General features: G+C 39.8%; 1 protein-coding gene across 3 annotated transcripts in view; it reads right to left on the bottom strand.

The window, feature by feature from the left end:
* The window catches only part of arhgef2a (Rho guanine nucleotide exchange factor (GEF) 2a), a 54,194-nt gene that overhangs the window by 33,172 nt on the left and 6,122 nt on the right, over positions 1-14,900 (bottom strand). For all 3 annotated transcript variants that reach the window (XM_072675754.1, XM_072675756.1, XM_072675755.1), the window contains exons 2-7: positions 14,519-14,626; positions 13,898-14,109; positions 12,379-12,553; positions 11,005-11,110; positions 10,796-10,835; positions 10,526-10,667 (exon numbers count right to left, since the gene is read on the bottom strand). In XM_072675754.1, the coding sequence (XP_072531855.1) occupies positions 10,526-10,667; positions 10,796-10,835; positions 11,005-11,110; positions 12,379-12,553; positions 13,898-14,109; positions 14,519-14,554 (711 nt within the window). In that variant the 5' untranslated portion in view covers positions 14,555-14,626. The remainder of the gene's footprint in view (positions 1-10,525; positions 10,668-10,795; positions 10,836-11,004; positions 11,111-12,378; positions 12,554-13,897; positions 14,110-14,518; positions 14,627-14,900) is intronic.

The raw sequence follows: 14,900 nt of genomic DNA, 5'->3' as shown, positions 1-14,900 counted from the left end.
AGCATAAGCAAAAAGTGAAGGCTAATTTATGCTCAACGTTAAAATGGACACAGATACGGACAGAGCCCTCTGTGGCATGGTTTCCATTGGTACAGCTTAGTTCTGTCCGTGTCCGTAAGCTTTCCGAAAACATGCACAAATACGGACAGAATGAAAGCAGAGTCTTTATGTATACGGGCGGAACTGATCAGTACCACTGGACACCTTGGAGGCAGTGCAGCCAATAGTTGTAGCCGAGCAAAACAAGACTACTGCCATATGGTCATGGCAAAGAAAAAACTGTGACAGAAAATAAATTTTTTACATTAAGTACATTATGACGACCTCCTCCACTATTAGAACCATGCCGTCTAGTGGATGTATTGCTTGACGTCTATGCCAACATAAAAGACGCATAGAAGTATGTGGACAGTGACTGTTACATTGTTTGAAATGGACGTCTTAATAGCGGCATGCCGCAACATAATGCACTTGCCTCAGAAATGCATTTGGGTTGCTGAGTAATCTCAAACTAACTTGCTTCTGTGGCTTTAGAAAACATGTGGCTTACTGTTATCTATAAACAACGACAAAAGTATAGCTTCAAAAAATCTGAGTCAGAAAAATCTGGAGCAAGAGCAAAATTGTTGAATCAGGTGTGAGGTGGTACTACCCGGACCCAGGCCTGGGAAACTTTTCTAAAACAGAAAGGGAAAACTGAACAGGATCCAGCATCAAGGTGGCATCTTCATTGCCTTGATGGACTGGATGGACTAATTATACATACCGCTGATCAATATCAGTAAATGAACATTGCTGTAGAATCGCTTCCAGCTATCCCTCATCACAGTGGTGGAGAGAGATGAGGAGACTGAACAGAGAGAATGACACATTGCTGCACTGCGACTTTTTGTTTAGTGAGGGGAGATAGGGAGAAACGGTTTATTTTAGGAGGGGAGACAGGAGGCAGGCAGTTTTGTCCACATCTGTCGCCATGCCAACAGTGCACTCAGACTTTGGGTTATGTGGAAAGTTGGCGGAGTTAAAGGGGTGGGGGTGGGGGGGGGGGCAGACTGCCCATGCACATAAAAGGCTACTAATACTACTTAATCCTCCAGATGTCTAACACCAGACTGCAGACTCCTGACAATGATTTCTTGCTCAGTTTGCCTTATTTGTTCTACACATTTTAAGTATCCTCCAGACTCCCAACAGTATTAAAAGGAGGGGTCACACTTTTGCACCATGTTTGCTGAAGCAAACACACATAGCTCAAGTGTGGCTCCCTGCTCACCTGAATTCTGAAGCTCACAGAGTTTTACTCAAATGGTGCTTCTTTAGCCTGACTCATTGTTCTGATTGGCCTTACAGCTCACAGAGTAAATACCCTTTCTTGTCCTGACTGGTCTATAGGAAGACACACCTCCATGTTTTTCACTGGCTTTTACTAAACGTTTACACCGTTTGTTCATGTTTACCCCACTGCCTCCTTCATCTTTTTTGTAGTAAGTACGTTATTACAACCACCTCCACCATCACCATGCATTTAACTCTGAACTGCTGTCTAGTGGATGTATTGCTCAACATCCATGCCAACGTAAGTAGGCAGTGTTGTTGGCAATGACGTAATGTTGGCAGTGACGGTTACATTGTTTGAAATAGACATCTTATTTTTCATAAGTAAAGGCTGAGAGGTAGGTAGATACACCTTCTTAGTCCTAACTGGTTCATAGTAAAGTAGTGAGTACCTCTCAACACCACTACTTTGCTTCTGTTGCTTATTTGCTAAAGATTGCTAAAGATGTGGTTCGGCCACATAACACCTCAAATGTATCTTTGAGGCACTATACAAAGCTTTCTATGTCTCATCACAAAGAAACAGTAAGCCAATAAGCTTCACTTGTGATTAAATGTGTAGGGGCATTCTACATGCAAAACCATTCAGCAAGGATTCCCAACCCTACTCCTGCTCATCTACCCTCCAATAGGGTTTAGCAGTGAGTTTAGCAACTGTAACACTCCTATGTATAATGCTCATGACCTTACTGATTAAGTGGTCCAAGTTTGTTAGATCAGCACTGAAACTAAACTATGCATGGTGAGTAGATCACGTGATTATGGCTGGTCGACCCTCCATTAAGGGCTTCTAAAGCATAAGTGAGAAAGCTTACGTGAGTCTCAGGGGAACATTAAGCATGGTGTCTTCTTTCCTTTTCCTGACCAGTGATTAAGTGTTACCTGTTGACCTTGGGTCGCTTGTTGTGAAATGCTTTAATCGATGAGTGAACTGATGAGAAACACAAATGAATAATCTGTGGAACTTTTCAACCTTCTGCATCTCTAAAAAAAAAAAATTTATATGGTAGAACTTTTGTATGTGCTAGTCTTGAAAGATCTACATATCTGCAGTGTGGATCACTGATGAGAGCTCTCTATGTGAAATTTCCAGCAATTCAACACAGGCTAGTGAAGCACCATTCTCTCTCTCTCTCTCTCTCTCTCTCTCTCTCTCTCACTCACTCCCTCTTCCCCCTCTGTCTCTCTCTCTCTCTCTCTCTCTGTGGACAGGACAGATTGCTCTGTGGGCGGACTTCCACGCAGCATTTCAGCACTTGCATGCACTCCCTTTCTCTGTCATGTTTTTTTTTCAATTTTACACCATCATACAAACACACACACACAGAGAGAGAGAGAGAGAGAAAAGTAATTACCTAATCAAAATAACTGCTGGACATTTAATCAATCTCTAATTAAACAGGAGCAGCACGTTTGGAGTATTTATCACATAATCAAGCCCCTCCTAAACAATACGGAGTGGATCAATAGAGAGAAGTGCGGGGATAAGGCACGGTACTGACTTTGCCTTCGGAAAAGCTGAACGCAGCAAAGCAGAGAGTTGTGACTTTGCATTTAGATAGTGCTGATGATCCTGCTGCTGAATGCCGCAGACTGCAGCCCAAGTTAGCGAAGGCAAAGCGCTGATAGCAACATTGCTCAAGGCAGCTCAGTTAAATTGAAGGAGTTAAATTGAATACAATAATGAATACAACATTCTCTATGGTCTCTATAAACTCTCCAGGGCAAACAGTACAGATATATTCTGATGTATTAAAATCATCCCAGCTAGTCTCAAGATCCAGCCTAATGCACGAGGGTTCTCTGTGGGTGTTGGCTGCGTTTCTGAGGTCATTGTGCTTGTTTAGTATATTTGTTCTAGTGAAAGTAACGCTACCGGTGATATGAACTCGTCCTTTTCTGTGCGTGTGTGTGTGAGAGTGTGTGTGAGAGATAAAGAAAGAAAGAGAAGGCGAGAGAGACAGAGAGTGAGCACAGAGCACGAAGCGTTGCCGTGGGTTACCGCTCCATCAAGGAGCTGCTCTTCAGAGCTGTTCTGTGGCAGGCGAGAAAAAATGCGTGTGTGTTTTGTGTGTTTTTGACAGTAGGGGTTAGAGCGTGGGGGTGGTATGTTGCTGGGAGAGTGCGTGTGTGTGTGTGTTTGTGGTAACCACCAGGTAGTAGTGGTTGGAGCTCTGTCATTAAGAATGGAGCTCTGAGATACGGTCGCAAAGCACTAATGCAAGGTGTGTGTGTTTGTAACACATAAAGCAAGAAGGATATGGAGGGTGCACCTAAAATAGCCATCCACCCCTCATACACCCACGCCTGGCCTTTTCTACTCAAGATAGTTAGAAAGCAAAGCACAGCTCAATCAGTCTTCTAGAGGAACACCCATAGACACATGCTGCACAGTGGGCTGTGCTATATCAGTGTGGTGGTGCTGTGACTTTGGGAAAGCCCTCAGTTCCAAAGCACAGTGAAAGATTGTGGAATAATTGATCCAGATGTGTGGATGTCAAACATCAGCATTGCTAATCTCAAAAGTAAATAAGCTGAAAGACAAATTATGCTGATACTGAATTGTGGATTTCTGAGGCTGATTTCCAACCGGTTGCTCACTCTTTATACTGACTGGCCCATCCTGCAGCCTTTCATCCCAGAGTGACCCTGACGTGTTTGAGATAAAGGAACAGCACTGTGCCTGATGCACTTATATTTATGCCATACACAGTACCAGGTCAGCTTTGATGTAATGGTGTATTCACTAAGTAATACCTGGTTAACAGCAGTCCTGTATTCGGAAACTAGTCAATAATGGGCAATCACGATAACAGATGAGCTACAATCTGTGAATGTACACCTGCAGAACTTTGTGGTCTTAAGTTATGCAGGGCTCTTAAACTGCCTAATAAGTGAAAATACATTGCAGGTGTTTCTGAAACAAAGTGGGCAATGACTGTACTGTACTGAGTTCTATTCTGGAAAGTTGTGGAAGGCATGTAAAGTATCAGACTGAAAAAGGTCAACGCTCTCTCTTTTTGTTCTCTGTTGGTGCTGATGCTTCTGAATGGGCAGCCGCTACTTGTGGCATCCAGCTGTGAGATGACTATTCCAGGCAGATAAACATCAGCATAGCTGAGCTGTGTGAGATGACTACAAATCAATTTCATTATAAAGTACAAACAGCAACACTGTGATTTGTGTGATTAAGGTTTGTGTGATGAGATGCAATTTAACTTTGTTAAAACACAAAGACACATGAAAGTGCGAGAGAGCTAGAATGTATGAAAAAAGCAGTACAGTACAGTAAGGGGGACTAGAACAATAAGATATGATAAAACTAGTTAGTTTATTTAGTATTATCTTAGTTCTACAGCAACATTTACATACACACACTTGCATTTGTTTTACACACAGTCAGGACATGAGGTAAACACACAACAGATTCCACAGTGTCATTATTTATTTTAAAAACTAGGGCAAAATGCAGAAGCAGTGTGTAAAAAATAAGAAAGAAACGCTTAATGCTTCCATATGAATTAAGAGTGTTAGTAGCAGCCAGGTGATGTTAATCACATGCCCTTTGATTAACTGATCATAAGCAAGTGTGACCACCCCTGTAAAAGCAGATGTTTGGGCAGTTTGCTGGTCTTGAGCATTCAGGTGTGTTAACACAATGCCAAGGAGGAAAGACATTAGCAATGATCTTAGAGAAGCAACTGTGGATGTCCATCAATCTGAAAAGGGTTACAAGGCCATTTCCAAACAATCTGAAGCCCATTATTCTACAGAGTTCTTTACAAGTGGAAAATATTCAAGACAGCTGCCAATCTTCCCAGGAATTGACGTCCCAGTAAATTCACCCCAAGGTCAGAGACCCACAATGCTCAGAGAAATTGCAAAAAAAGGGCTGCATCTCAGACTCTACAGACCTCAGTAAGCATACTGAATGTTAAAGCTCATCGCAGTATAATTAGGCAGCACTGTGTAAGTTTGCGAAGTTGAATCTGAACAAACCACAGGACTTCTGCAACAATGTCCTGAATGGACAGACAAGACCAATGTGAAGACTGTCCATACTGCATAAGTTTGAGGTTGACCATAAGTTTAGCCATATTGAACATTGTGTTAGCACAAACACCTCATACCAGCTGCCAAGCAGGTAATGATTTGGGCTTGTTTTGCAGCCACATGACCTGGGCATCCTGCAGTCAGTGAGAGACTGATAAAGTCATACAGAAAACCATTACTTCCAAGTTCTTGCTGCTAAATGTCGTTCTTCGAGCTACTGATTCATTTATTTAGGTGGCTTTTCCATTTTGGCTTCATTTTTGTTAAATAAATAATGACACCGTGGAATCTGTTGTGTGTTGTTGTTCATCTAACTGTATTTACTTAATTTTAAGACCCACTGAGGGTGTACTTTGTTTATATGTGTATAGCACAATTTGGATTACCAATTAATCATGGCTTGAATGTCACATCCTGTTTTGTTTTGAGTATTGTTGCTGACCATGTTGTGACCGTGTGTTAACCATCTCCTAATGGCCCCTTTCAGCATTATAATGCAGTGTTCTTTAGTCGATGTGTGTTTCTAAACGGGATGAGAACTTATTTATCACTAGATTTTGCAGACTAATTTGCCTACAGGCCAGGGTCTCTCTCTTTTTCCTACAACCTCAGGACAGTGTGAACAATTCCCAAAAACAAACACAGACTTGGAGCGATATTTGGATTCCTAAGATTCCCACAACACACTCAGAAAGCATTCTTTCTTCTGTCTAAATTGTTTTTTAAAATGTTTGAGGAACTGAGAGTCAAATAACTGCACCGAAGCATAAAGCATAGCACTGACCAAACTCGGTCATGTTGTGACGCGGACACTGCCTGTGGCTTCTTCCATCACAAGCTCCATTGTTCTTCCATTTTGTGTGTGTTTGAGTTCAGATCAAACTTTTAACAGCTGAACAGTGGTATTGTGTGTGTGTATGTGTGTGTGTGTGTGTGAGATATTTCTCTGTCTGTGGATTTGTTTGTGTGTGTGTGAGAGAGAAAGAGAGACCTAGAGAAAGAATGAGAAGCAGAACATACTTCCCAGGAAGTTAAATCACATGAGGCAGTGTCCGCCCTCCCCAGCAGACCCGAGTCAATCACATGTGCTCATCAGACATGGCTAAAGAGATGTTTGGATTTTATGTCATTAACACTCTTTCTGTTCATTAAATCCAGAGCATGTAGTCATATTTACATGCTTGGTGTCCAAAGTTTGCATCTTTATTTTTTATGTGGAGCTACAAGGTTAATGTGTCCTCTGTTACCACTACTACTGTCAACAACAACAACAATAATGATACTACTAATACTACTACTTATAATAATAATAATAATAATAATAATAATAAATTAATAATAATAAATTTATAATTGAATAAAATAATTTACAGGACCTGTCTTCTTCACTGCTGTCCACAGACCTTCCATAGTGGCTGGATTTTTCCTCTCTGTACATTTGTGTTAATAGTCCCATAAATTCTCAAAGTGATTTCATTCTGGTAACATCACATCAAAATCATAAATTTCCTCACAACGCTCTTGCTGTCGAGCAGAGTGGCACTGTGTCGTGTTTTGTTGGAATGTGCAATCGCTGTAGGGTGCTTTTTCTTTTTTCACCCTTTAGTTATTTTCAGCCCTTCGCCATTTTTTATGACTAGTTACAAGTATAAGAAATAATACATACAAAAAGAATCAGTCAAACAAAACTGCATGTGTTGGGGTTGCAGCAGTAATATGTGCATCTCCGTTCCTTCTCAACTGCCTGTTACATCAAACATGGTTGGCCATCTTCAAGAACACAATCCTTCTGTATGTGTCTCATTTACACTTTAATCCCTAATGAGAAAGTGTGTAAATGTTTAAAAGTCGGTCAAAATATTGGATACAAAAGACCTCCAGTGCAACCAGCTACACCAGTATAACTGTTTTATAACTGTGTAATAATAAGTTAATAATAAGTTTATTCCTCAAAACAAAACTAATCGTTTTTCTTTACTTTAAGAGTCATTGTAACTGATGATAATAATTGTGAAACCGAGAATATTTTGGAGATGTGTACAACAAATATGGCATTTGACATTTAGAATTTGCATTTTTGTAAGAATCTCTGTATTATACACACATCCAAAACAGTTGCTAAACAGTGTATAATTTATTTCTGAAAAATCTGTTTTGACTGTGACTGTCAGGCAAGGAGGTAACAGCCTCAATGAAAAAACAGTGGTCAACAGTCTTATCTGTAAAAATGGCTTTCCAAGCAGTATATTGTAAAACCGAGCATTAGACTGTAAAATATGCTAACATTTAACACCCACTGAACAGCCTTCTACAGGAAGGATATTAAATTGTAACTTCTCCCTTAATTTTCCTCTCCACGCTGGTCTCATTGCGTCGATGCCCACAGTGCTGACCCTACAAAAACATTCCCTAAAGAGGACAAGTAATCAGAAGTGCCAATTCTGACTACAATCTCCTGGGACATATCTGTGCGCGTATGTGTATGTGTGTGTCATAAGCACACTATTGTGTGTGTGTGTGTGCTTTTTTGTGTATGTGTTCTGTTGCACTGCTTAAGGAATAGGAAAACTAAACACATGGCGTATTATGTTTTGGAATGTTAGGAGAACAGCAGTAAGGCAGTGCTGTTTAAACTGTGGGTTGCAGCGTGGGGACGAGGATGCTGAGGATGCTGCATCAACACATAGTGTTTTCCCTAGCGAGAGCAGAGATATAAGTGTGTTTAGATGTGGAGTGTAACCACTCCATTTGTGAACCAAAGATACTCATAACTCATAGCATACTCAAGCTCTTCTAGCTGCCCACAGCAAGCATGGTCATGTGAGCTTGGACTGTCACACGAGCTGCGTGGCCCATTGCTTTATTTCTGTTTGCCACTGTCACAATGAGGACTTAAGTGAACCCAAACGATGTGAAAAAACACTGAATACAAACATTGCACATTATTTGTTATGTTTAGTTAAGTTAATTAACTACATAGCATACCATTCAACTCACAATTTAAGAGTAACTGTTTTCACTTAGGACACTTTTAGTTTAATTAACTGAAAACAATTACTTATAGTACATGCAAATGCAAATGGCTTCACCCTGCATTACAGCATGATAATTCACTGTAGCACCCAGCTAGCATAGAGCCACACTCAATCCCCCACAGAATGCAGGCAAACACCCAGAGGAAGGTAGCCTGGGGGAAAAACACACTGATAGAAATACACACATTATGTGTGACTATGATGTGACTTTTACTCAACAAGCCTGCACTGTCCAAGCATCAGGTAAACCCTACAGGGCACCGTACTTCATTAAAACAACTCAGTTCACTCAGTCAATATAACAAAAACCTGATCTTACACAACGTAACCATGTTTGTATCTCACCTATTCTTTGTTGAGTTATGACGAGAGGAGTACAGAACCTGCTAGCTATGACATGGATCAAATCAGATTTCAATAATACAGTAAAGCTTTAATTCTAAATACAGGACTAACTTTCAGGACAAACAAGATGCTTTACCGACATCTACTTTTCTGTTTCGATTAGTGTTCATTAGTTCTCATTTATTTTGATATGTAAACCTGATCCGCTGTAAATTCATAGATTATTATTTGTTATAGTGTGGGTCACAATGTACCTTTCTGGGCATGAAAACCATTGTAAAGGAATTTATTTCAGACTGTAGTGCCCGTTGTAAAAGTAAAAGTAAAAGTAGTTCAGAATACTCTTTTCATCTCTAGAAAAAGATAAGTATGTAATATGTAAGAATAAACTATATAGTCTGGCAAACACTCTGTGCTGTACATCACGAAGTTGAACATGTGTATAATGTACAGAACTATGCAAGTCATGAGCAGCCATGAAAGCAGGTTAGGATGATTTAGGTCAGTAAAATATTAAATGCTGTAACACATATACAGAATATGTAGTCAGTAGTCAGAAAGTGTTGCTTTCAGTTGCTTTCAAGTTATTTATATATTGGTTAGAAAAGCACAGATGAGCAGAGGTTTGTGTTGGATTTGTGAATGAATTTGTTCAGTTTCATCAGCAGCTTACCTGATTCACTTTACTGAAGGACTGATTAGATAAACTAGTTCGACATAACTGTAAATACCGGCCTTCCTCAAGAACAGGTTTGAAAATGGTTAAAACACACTTAGACATAAAAACACAACACGTTGTCTATTCATCTGTTTGTGTGTATTTAATGTTCCTAAACAAAAAGCATTTTTGATGGCCTGACGCTTTTCACAATATGGTACCTAATAGCACCTATGCACCTGTAGATCCTAAATTAGGTGAATTTAAACTCTTTTTCATATTTTATGTCACAACTGTGATCAACCTTGACTTATATTTAGCAGTATCTGATGGTGACCCTTTTAGATCAGGCTGGGAGGCTCTGGACACTTTACAATGTGCGCCTGGTGGAGATACTGTTTCTTTAAATGGAATTTGTAAATTGGAATAATAAACCTGGCGATTGAAGGTCGATTGTATGGCAAAGTTAAGGCCAGTGTACTGCTAAGTTAGCAACAGTGAGTCAGCATTTTTCATGCAACTTACAGTGACTCACCGACTAGCATGAGATGCGGGCCAATAGCAGTGCTTTAGTATTAATCATTATTATGAGCAAGAGCCTGAATGCAGACAGGACAGGGAGAATGTGATTCAACAGGCAACAGAAGAGGTGAAGAGAGGGGAAGTGTGTGTGTCTGTGTGATGTGTGTGCGTGTTTATGTAGGAGGAACATTTCTCGTTGTTTTTGTTATGTGGATCCGATTTCTCAGAACTAGTGTCTCATCCTGCCCACTGCTGGTAATAACCAGTACTGCCAGTAAAACACTGAAATGATGCCAGGTTTATACACAAACACTTCTCAAGGGGGAGTTCTAAATGTTTCCTTCTTAAAAATGTAACTGTGCTCAAGATACTGAGACTTTCTCATTATCCCAGTATCCCAAAAAATCTGTCACCACAGTAGTTGCAACACTTAATGCATGACCATATTGGAAACAGCCGAATTAGTAATTAAAAGGTAGGGTTTGCCACTGAAATAATGGGTTACAAATAAAACTATGGTTCTAGGAGTGAGGTGAAAATGTGTGCAGGGCATTAGGCCTTGTGAATGAACGCCTACCTTGCGACTGGAGGTCATCTTGCGGAAGAAGCTCAATGTTCTGCCCAAAGAACTGCCTGCTGTCTCTTCTCTTCCTTCATCCCTCTCTTCTTTTATCTGTCCCCCACTCTCCCAACCAATGCCAGGCAGCTCACTGTCTAGACTGACATAAAAAATAAAGGTCCATACAGAATTAAACTAAGCCAAATTTCATGTCATTATTTTTACATTACCAACAATTAAAGTCTTGGACAGCTTAAGCTTAAGTACAAAAACTGTGTTATAACTAACCTGTGAGTCGAACCTCCACCCTGGTAGAATGGAACGCTCTCTGGGATACACAGAACAGAAAGTACACGGTTCATGAATAACGGAAATAGTGTTAATACTTTCAATAGTACATTAGGATTTGTGTGTTCCCTTTTTAGTGGCATCAGTTTCACTGACACACACAGAGGGGGGCAGTTCAAAAGTATAACACACACATACACTTTCCTCACCATAGCAGTATGAGCGAGGTCGAGGGGCAGATGATTTAGGGATTCGTCTCACCACACAGAGGCTGGGGGCTGAAGCACTGCAGCCGTGCATCTGACTTGATTGCTCCTAAAAACATAGAACGCTGTATTTTTACCATTGCAGCAACGTCCGACAGCTACTGACAAAAGTATATAGACAATCATATATAGAAAGCCTGGTCCAATTTACACCGTTTTCCCCTATGTGATCAGCAAACTGCATGTCCAGATCACCCCACACTCAAACTGCAGTGAGTTGTTAATTAAGTAATGTTTGTTTACTTATGTTGACTCTGATACTGTGTGACACATTGTTTTCTATATAGCTATGCTATCTGTGTGTCAGATAGCTTAAACCAGATTTATATACTTTTTATATGTAATTTGATAGATCATTTAGAGTTATCGCTGTTATACTGAGAGAAACAGTGTGTGATGTCAATAACCATATAAGCAAGTGTATTCAAACTGGTCTGAGGCCACTGTGTGATGATTTAGGCATGCAGGTTGCACCATGCTAACCGAATGGCTATTTTCTTGTTAGTAAGGCTTAAATACTGTGATATTTGTTATTAATATTGATAATTGTTTCAGTACATTAATACATTACCTTTAATAGACAATGAGCATTAGCTACATATATGACATCATGCCCACTGAATGGAAGTGTCACTGTTGACATTTTTTTATCCGTTTAGTTTCCCTGTGTGCACTTTGTTAAAAGCACCTAGGATGTGACAGTTAACTGTAATGTGTGGCATAAATAACTGGTGCCTTAGATTTCCTTATTAGAATCGTCTTTTGTCTCTAGCTAGCATTTCCAAGTTTTAACATTCCCTTGGGGAAGAGACGTGAACAGATGAGAAAATACAACGCAGCCCAATTAAAACAAGCACTTAGAAACCCCATTACTGCCAACTAATTAAGTTCATTAGTTATGCTAACTTGTTATCTGACACAGTGCAATATTTAGAAAGCATGAAAACATTTCATCAACAGCTCTTAGGTCTATTGGTCTACCACATCACTCTTGTAGCTCTGGAGTCTTGCAAAACTAAAGAAGCAAACCTGGGACACCAAATATGTCTTGAGTAAAAGGAAATCTGAGTGATGATACAGAACACTGTCACAGTATGTCACAGTCAACAACTAATTCTTCAGACAAACGAATAACACTCTTTGGTCTTCAATCATGTTACTAGTCCTGACAGATACAAGTCAAGAAGAATAAAAAAAAGAGCTCAGTAGAGCACAAGGTTAATACAATGTATGCTTCCTCTACTATAAAGCAGTCAAGTCTGCTCCTAAAGTGTTAGCCAGTGAGTGTAATCAGCTATGTTTATGTAAAAAGCTCACCTCCAGTGCTGAGCGGAGCTGCTGCTGTGGCTCGGTTGTGGCCTCCTCTTCCGTGAGGGAAGAGAGAGAGCCCTCGTGAGTGACCGACCTGCGTGTATCACGAACTCTTCTGCAGCCCATTGCGCTGCCCAACACCAGCGCCATGTCTTCTGGGTCCAAATCCTCCAAACTCACACTGACAGTAGGGAGAGTTATTTTTAGAATTGCTTTATTTATTGCTTTTGCATTAGATACCCTACGATCAGACCAATTTAAAAACATTGACACATGTATTTGCATTAAATGAGCTGCTCTTTATAGTTTCATTAAAACTATAAAAAATTATAATGATTAAAATGTACGTGAAGGTAACTAAACTTAATAAAAGCATTTTATATCTTTATAAAATCTTTCTACAAATAAAATGTGTTTTATAAAGTGCCTCTCATAAATGTAATGAATAAATGCCCACTAGATGGTGTTGAATAATTGACTAATAAAAAGGGAGTATTGGAAAGCTGCAAGCACATAGCTCAATTAGATCTGGCTTAGTCCAGGGTCAAAGAAATGATATAAAGTGATTAAATTTGCCTTTAATAACTTTATCCTTGATTTTCCAGCTATTAAAGTTTATAATACTAACTTAATCAAGTTGTATTTTTGAGCCGGTTAAACACTGAGTAGTGTAGAATTTGACTGAAAACTGTAATTCAACATAATTTTACTGTGTTATCAACTAATCTTGTCAGTCAGTACATTTACTACCACGGTCCAATAACCTAGTAAATTTCACCACCATACTACCATACTACTCATTACCATTAATCCACTTTCAAAGCTTTTCTCCTCTCTTTTTGTCAAAGCATTTACCAAATATTTAGAACTATACATGTCTTCCAATACCACTTTTAACCAAATAACCACATGCTGACCATTTCTAATAGGCTACTACTTTTGTTTACTTCTCTGAATCAGAACAAAACAAAAACATGAGCAGCACACATCAAAACCGACATACAGACATAAAACTGCTACAAATCTCACTCACTCTTCTCTTGACTGCTGGTTATAGGCTGATCCCATGATAAACAGTGAACCAGAAACACAATGTTGGAATAGTGTTAGCCCATTACAGTACAGGCTTCTGTGTGTGGTATGTGCGTGTGTGTGTGTGTGTGTGTAATAAAGACAGTGGCACTGGCTGGTAATACTCACACAATAAAAGACCACACAGTTACACAGACAAACTCCTGTATGAGCCATGGGCTGAGTGCACTTGTCTGTGTGTGTTTGTGTGTGTGAGAGAGAATGAGAAATGGAGAAAGAGAGAGAGTGAGAGAGAAAGAGAGAGAGAGAGAGAGAGAGAGAGAGAGAGAGAGAGAGAGAGAGAGAGAGAGAGAGATGAAGCGATAGAACTGAAGTGTATTTAGTGTTAATAGCATTAATACATCTTTAAAGGGCTTTAGAGCGATGCATTTTTACAGTTTCCCATAGGCCCTTTTCTACTATTCTAGCTATTGGATTAAATGCGTTTGTGTACCTGCGTGTGTCATTGGAGGGGGATCCTTGCACCACTGCACCTGGCTCCCAGCTATGCCTCCTCCAAGGGTCGAGTTGGGTGAGGTGACGAGTGGCGGGGGAGCGAAGAATCACAGATGCTGGAGCAGGAGAGATGGGTGGAGAGGGGAAAGGAGAGGACAGACCGGAAGAACGGTGGAGAGGACGAGGGGACGGAGGAGGAGTGTTCGACATCTAGAAAAAGTAAAAGTAAAAATCGAGTACTGTGAATAATGAACTACATTAGTAACATGAACTACTACAAAGTAACATTTCAAGTCACTGTTCTCAATGAAAAGTCAAATGAAATTGTCGACGCTGTGGTTTCTAAATGGATCATATTTTATGTTTATCTAGATTTATGTTCAGTTTACACACGAGCCAAAACATTATAACCACTCAAAAATAAAGCAAATAATGCTGATTATCTTGTAAAAGTGCCACCAAAAAGGTCTCATAGTCGCTGTGTTGGATGTGGGAGAAACATTTTGAGTGTTAGAACAAAGAAAAATAAAACAAGAACAACCTCAGTACCTTTAATATTTAACTCCAGTCCAAGAAACAAACATTTTATTTTATATTACACATAAACCATGTAGCATACCGTGTCTCTCAGGTCAGGTGACTCCTCAGGGCCCATTCTCAGCAGATGTCTTCACAGCTCTCTTCAGAGATCCTGCACTATCATGACAATTCCTCTCTTTCTTGCACCCTGGGGATTAAAAAAAGTAGGGTGTTGTGTTTGTGCCAAGAAACAGGATGTTCAAAACCACAAAACAGCATGTCCTTAATGCAGTTTTATGTTGGTGGCAAGTTAAAACCACATAAAATCTTACATATGAATGTAAAATCAATCACTGCTTTCAGTGGGTAAGCAATGAAAAAGCTGCAATAAACCTCCTCAAACCTCCAAAAGGCAAATAAGTGCAGGGACAGCAGCTGTTTAACCTATCAGTAATAAACCAACTTATCTTTCTTTACTAGTA

This window comes from Salminus brasiliensis, chromosome 3 (genome assembly GCF_030463535.1).
Source record: "Salminus brasiliensis chromosome 3, fSalBra1.hap2, whole genome shotgun sequence".
Lineage (NCBI taxonomy): Eukaryota > Metazoa > Chordata > Actinopteri > Characiformes > Bryconidae > Salminus > Salminus brasiliensis.
This window is presented reverse-complemented; position numbering and strand designations above follow the sequence as displayed.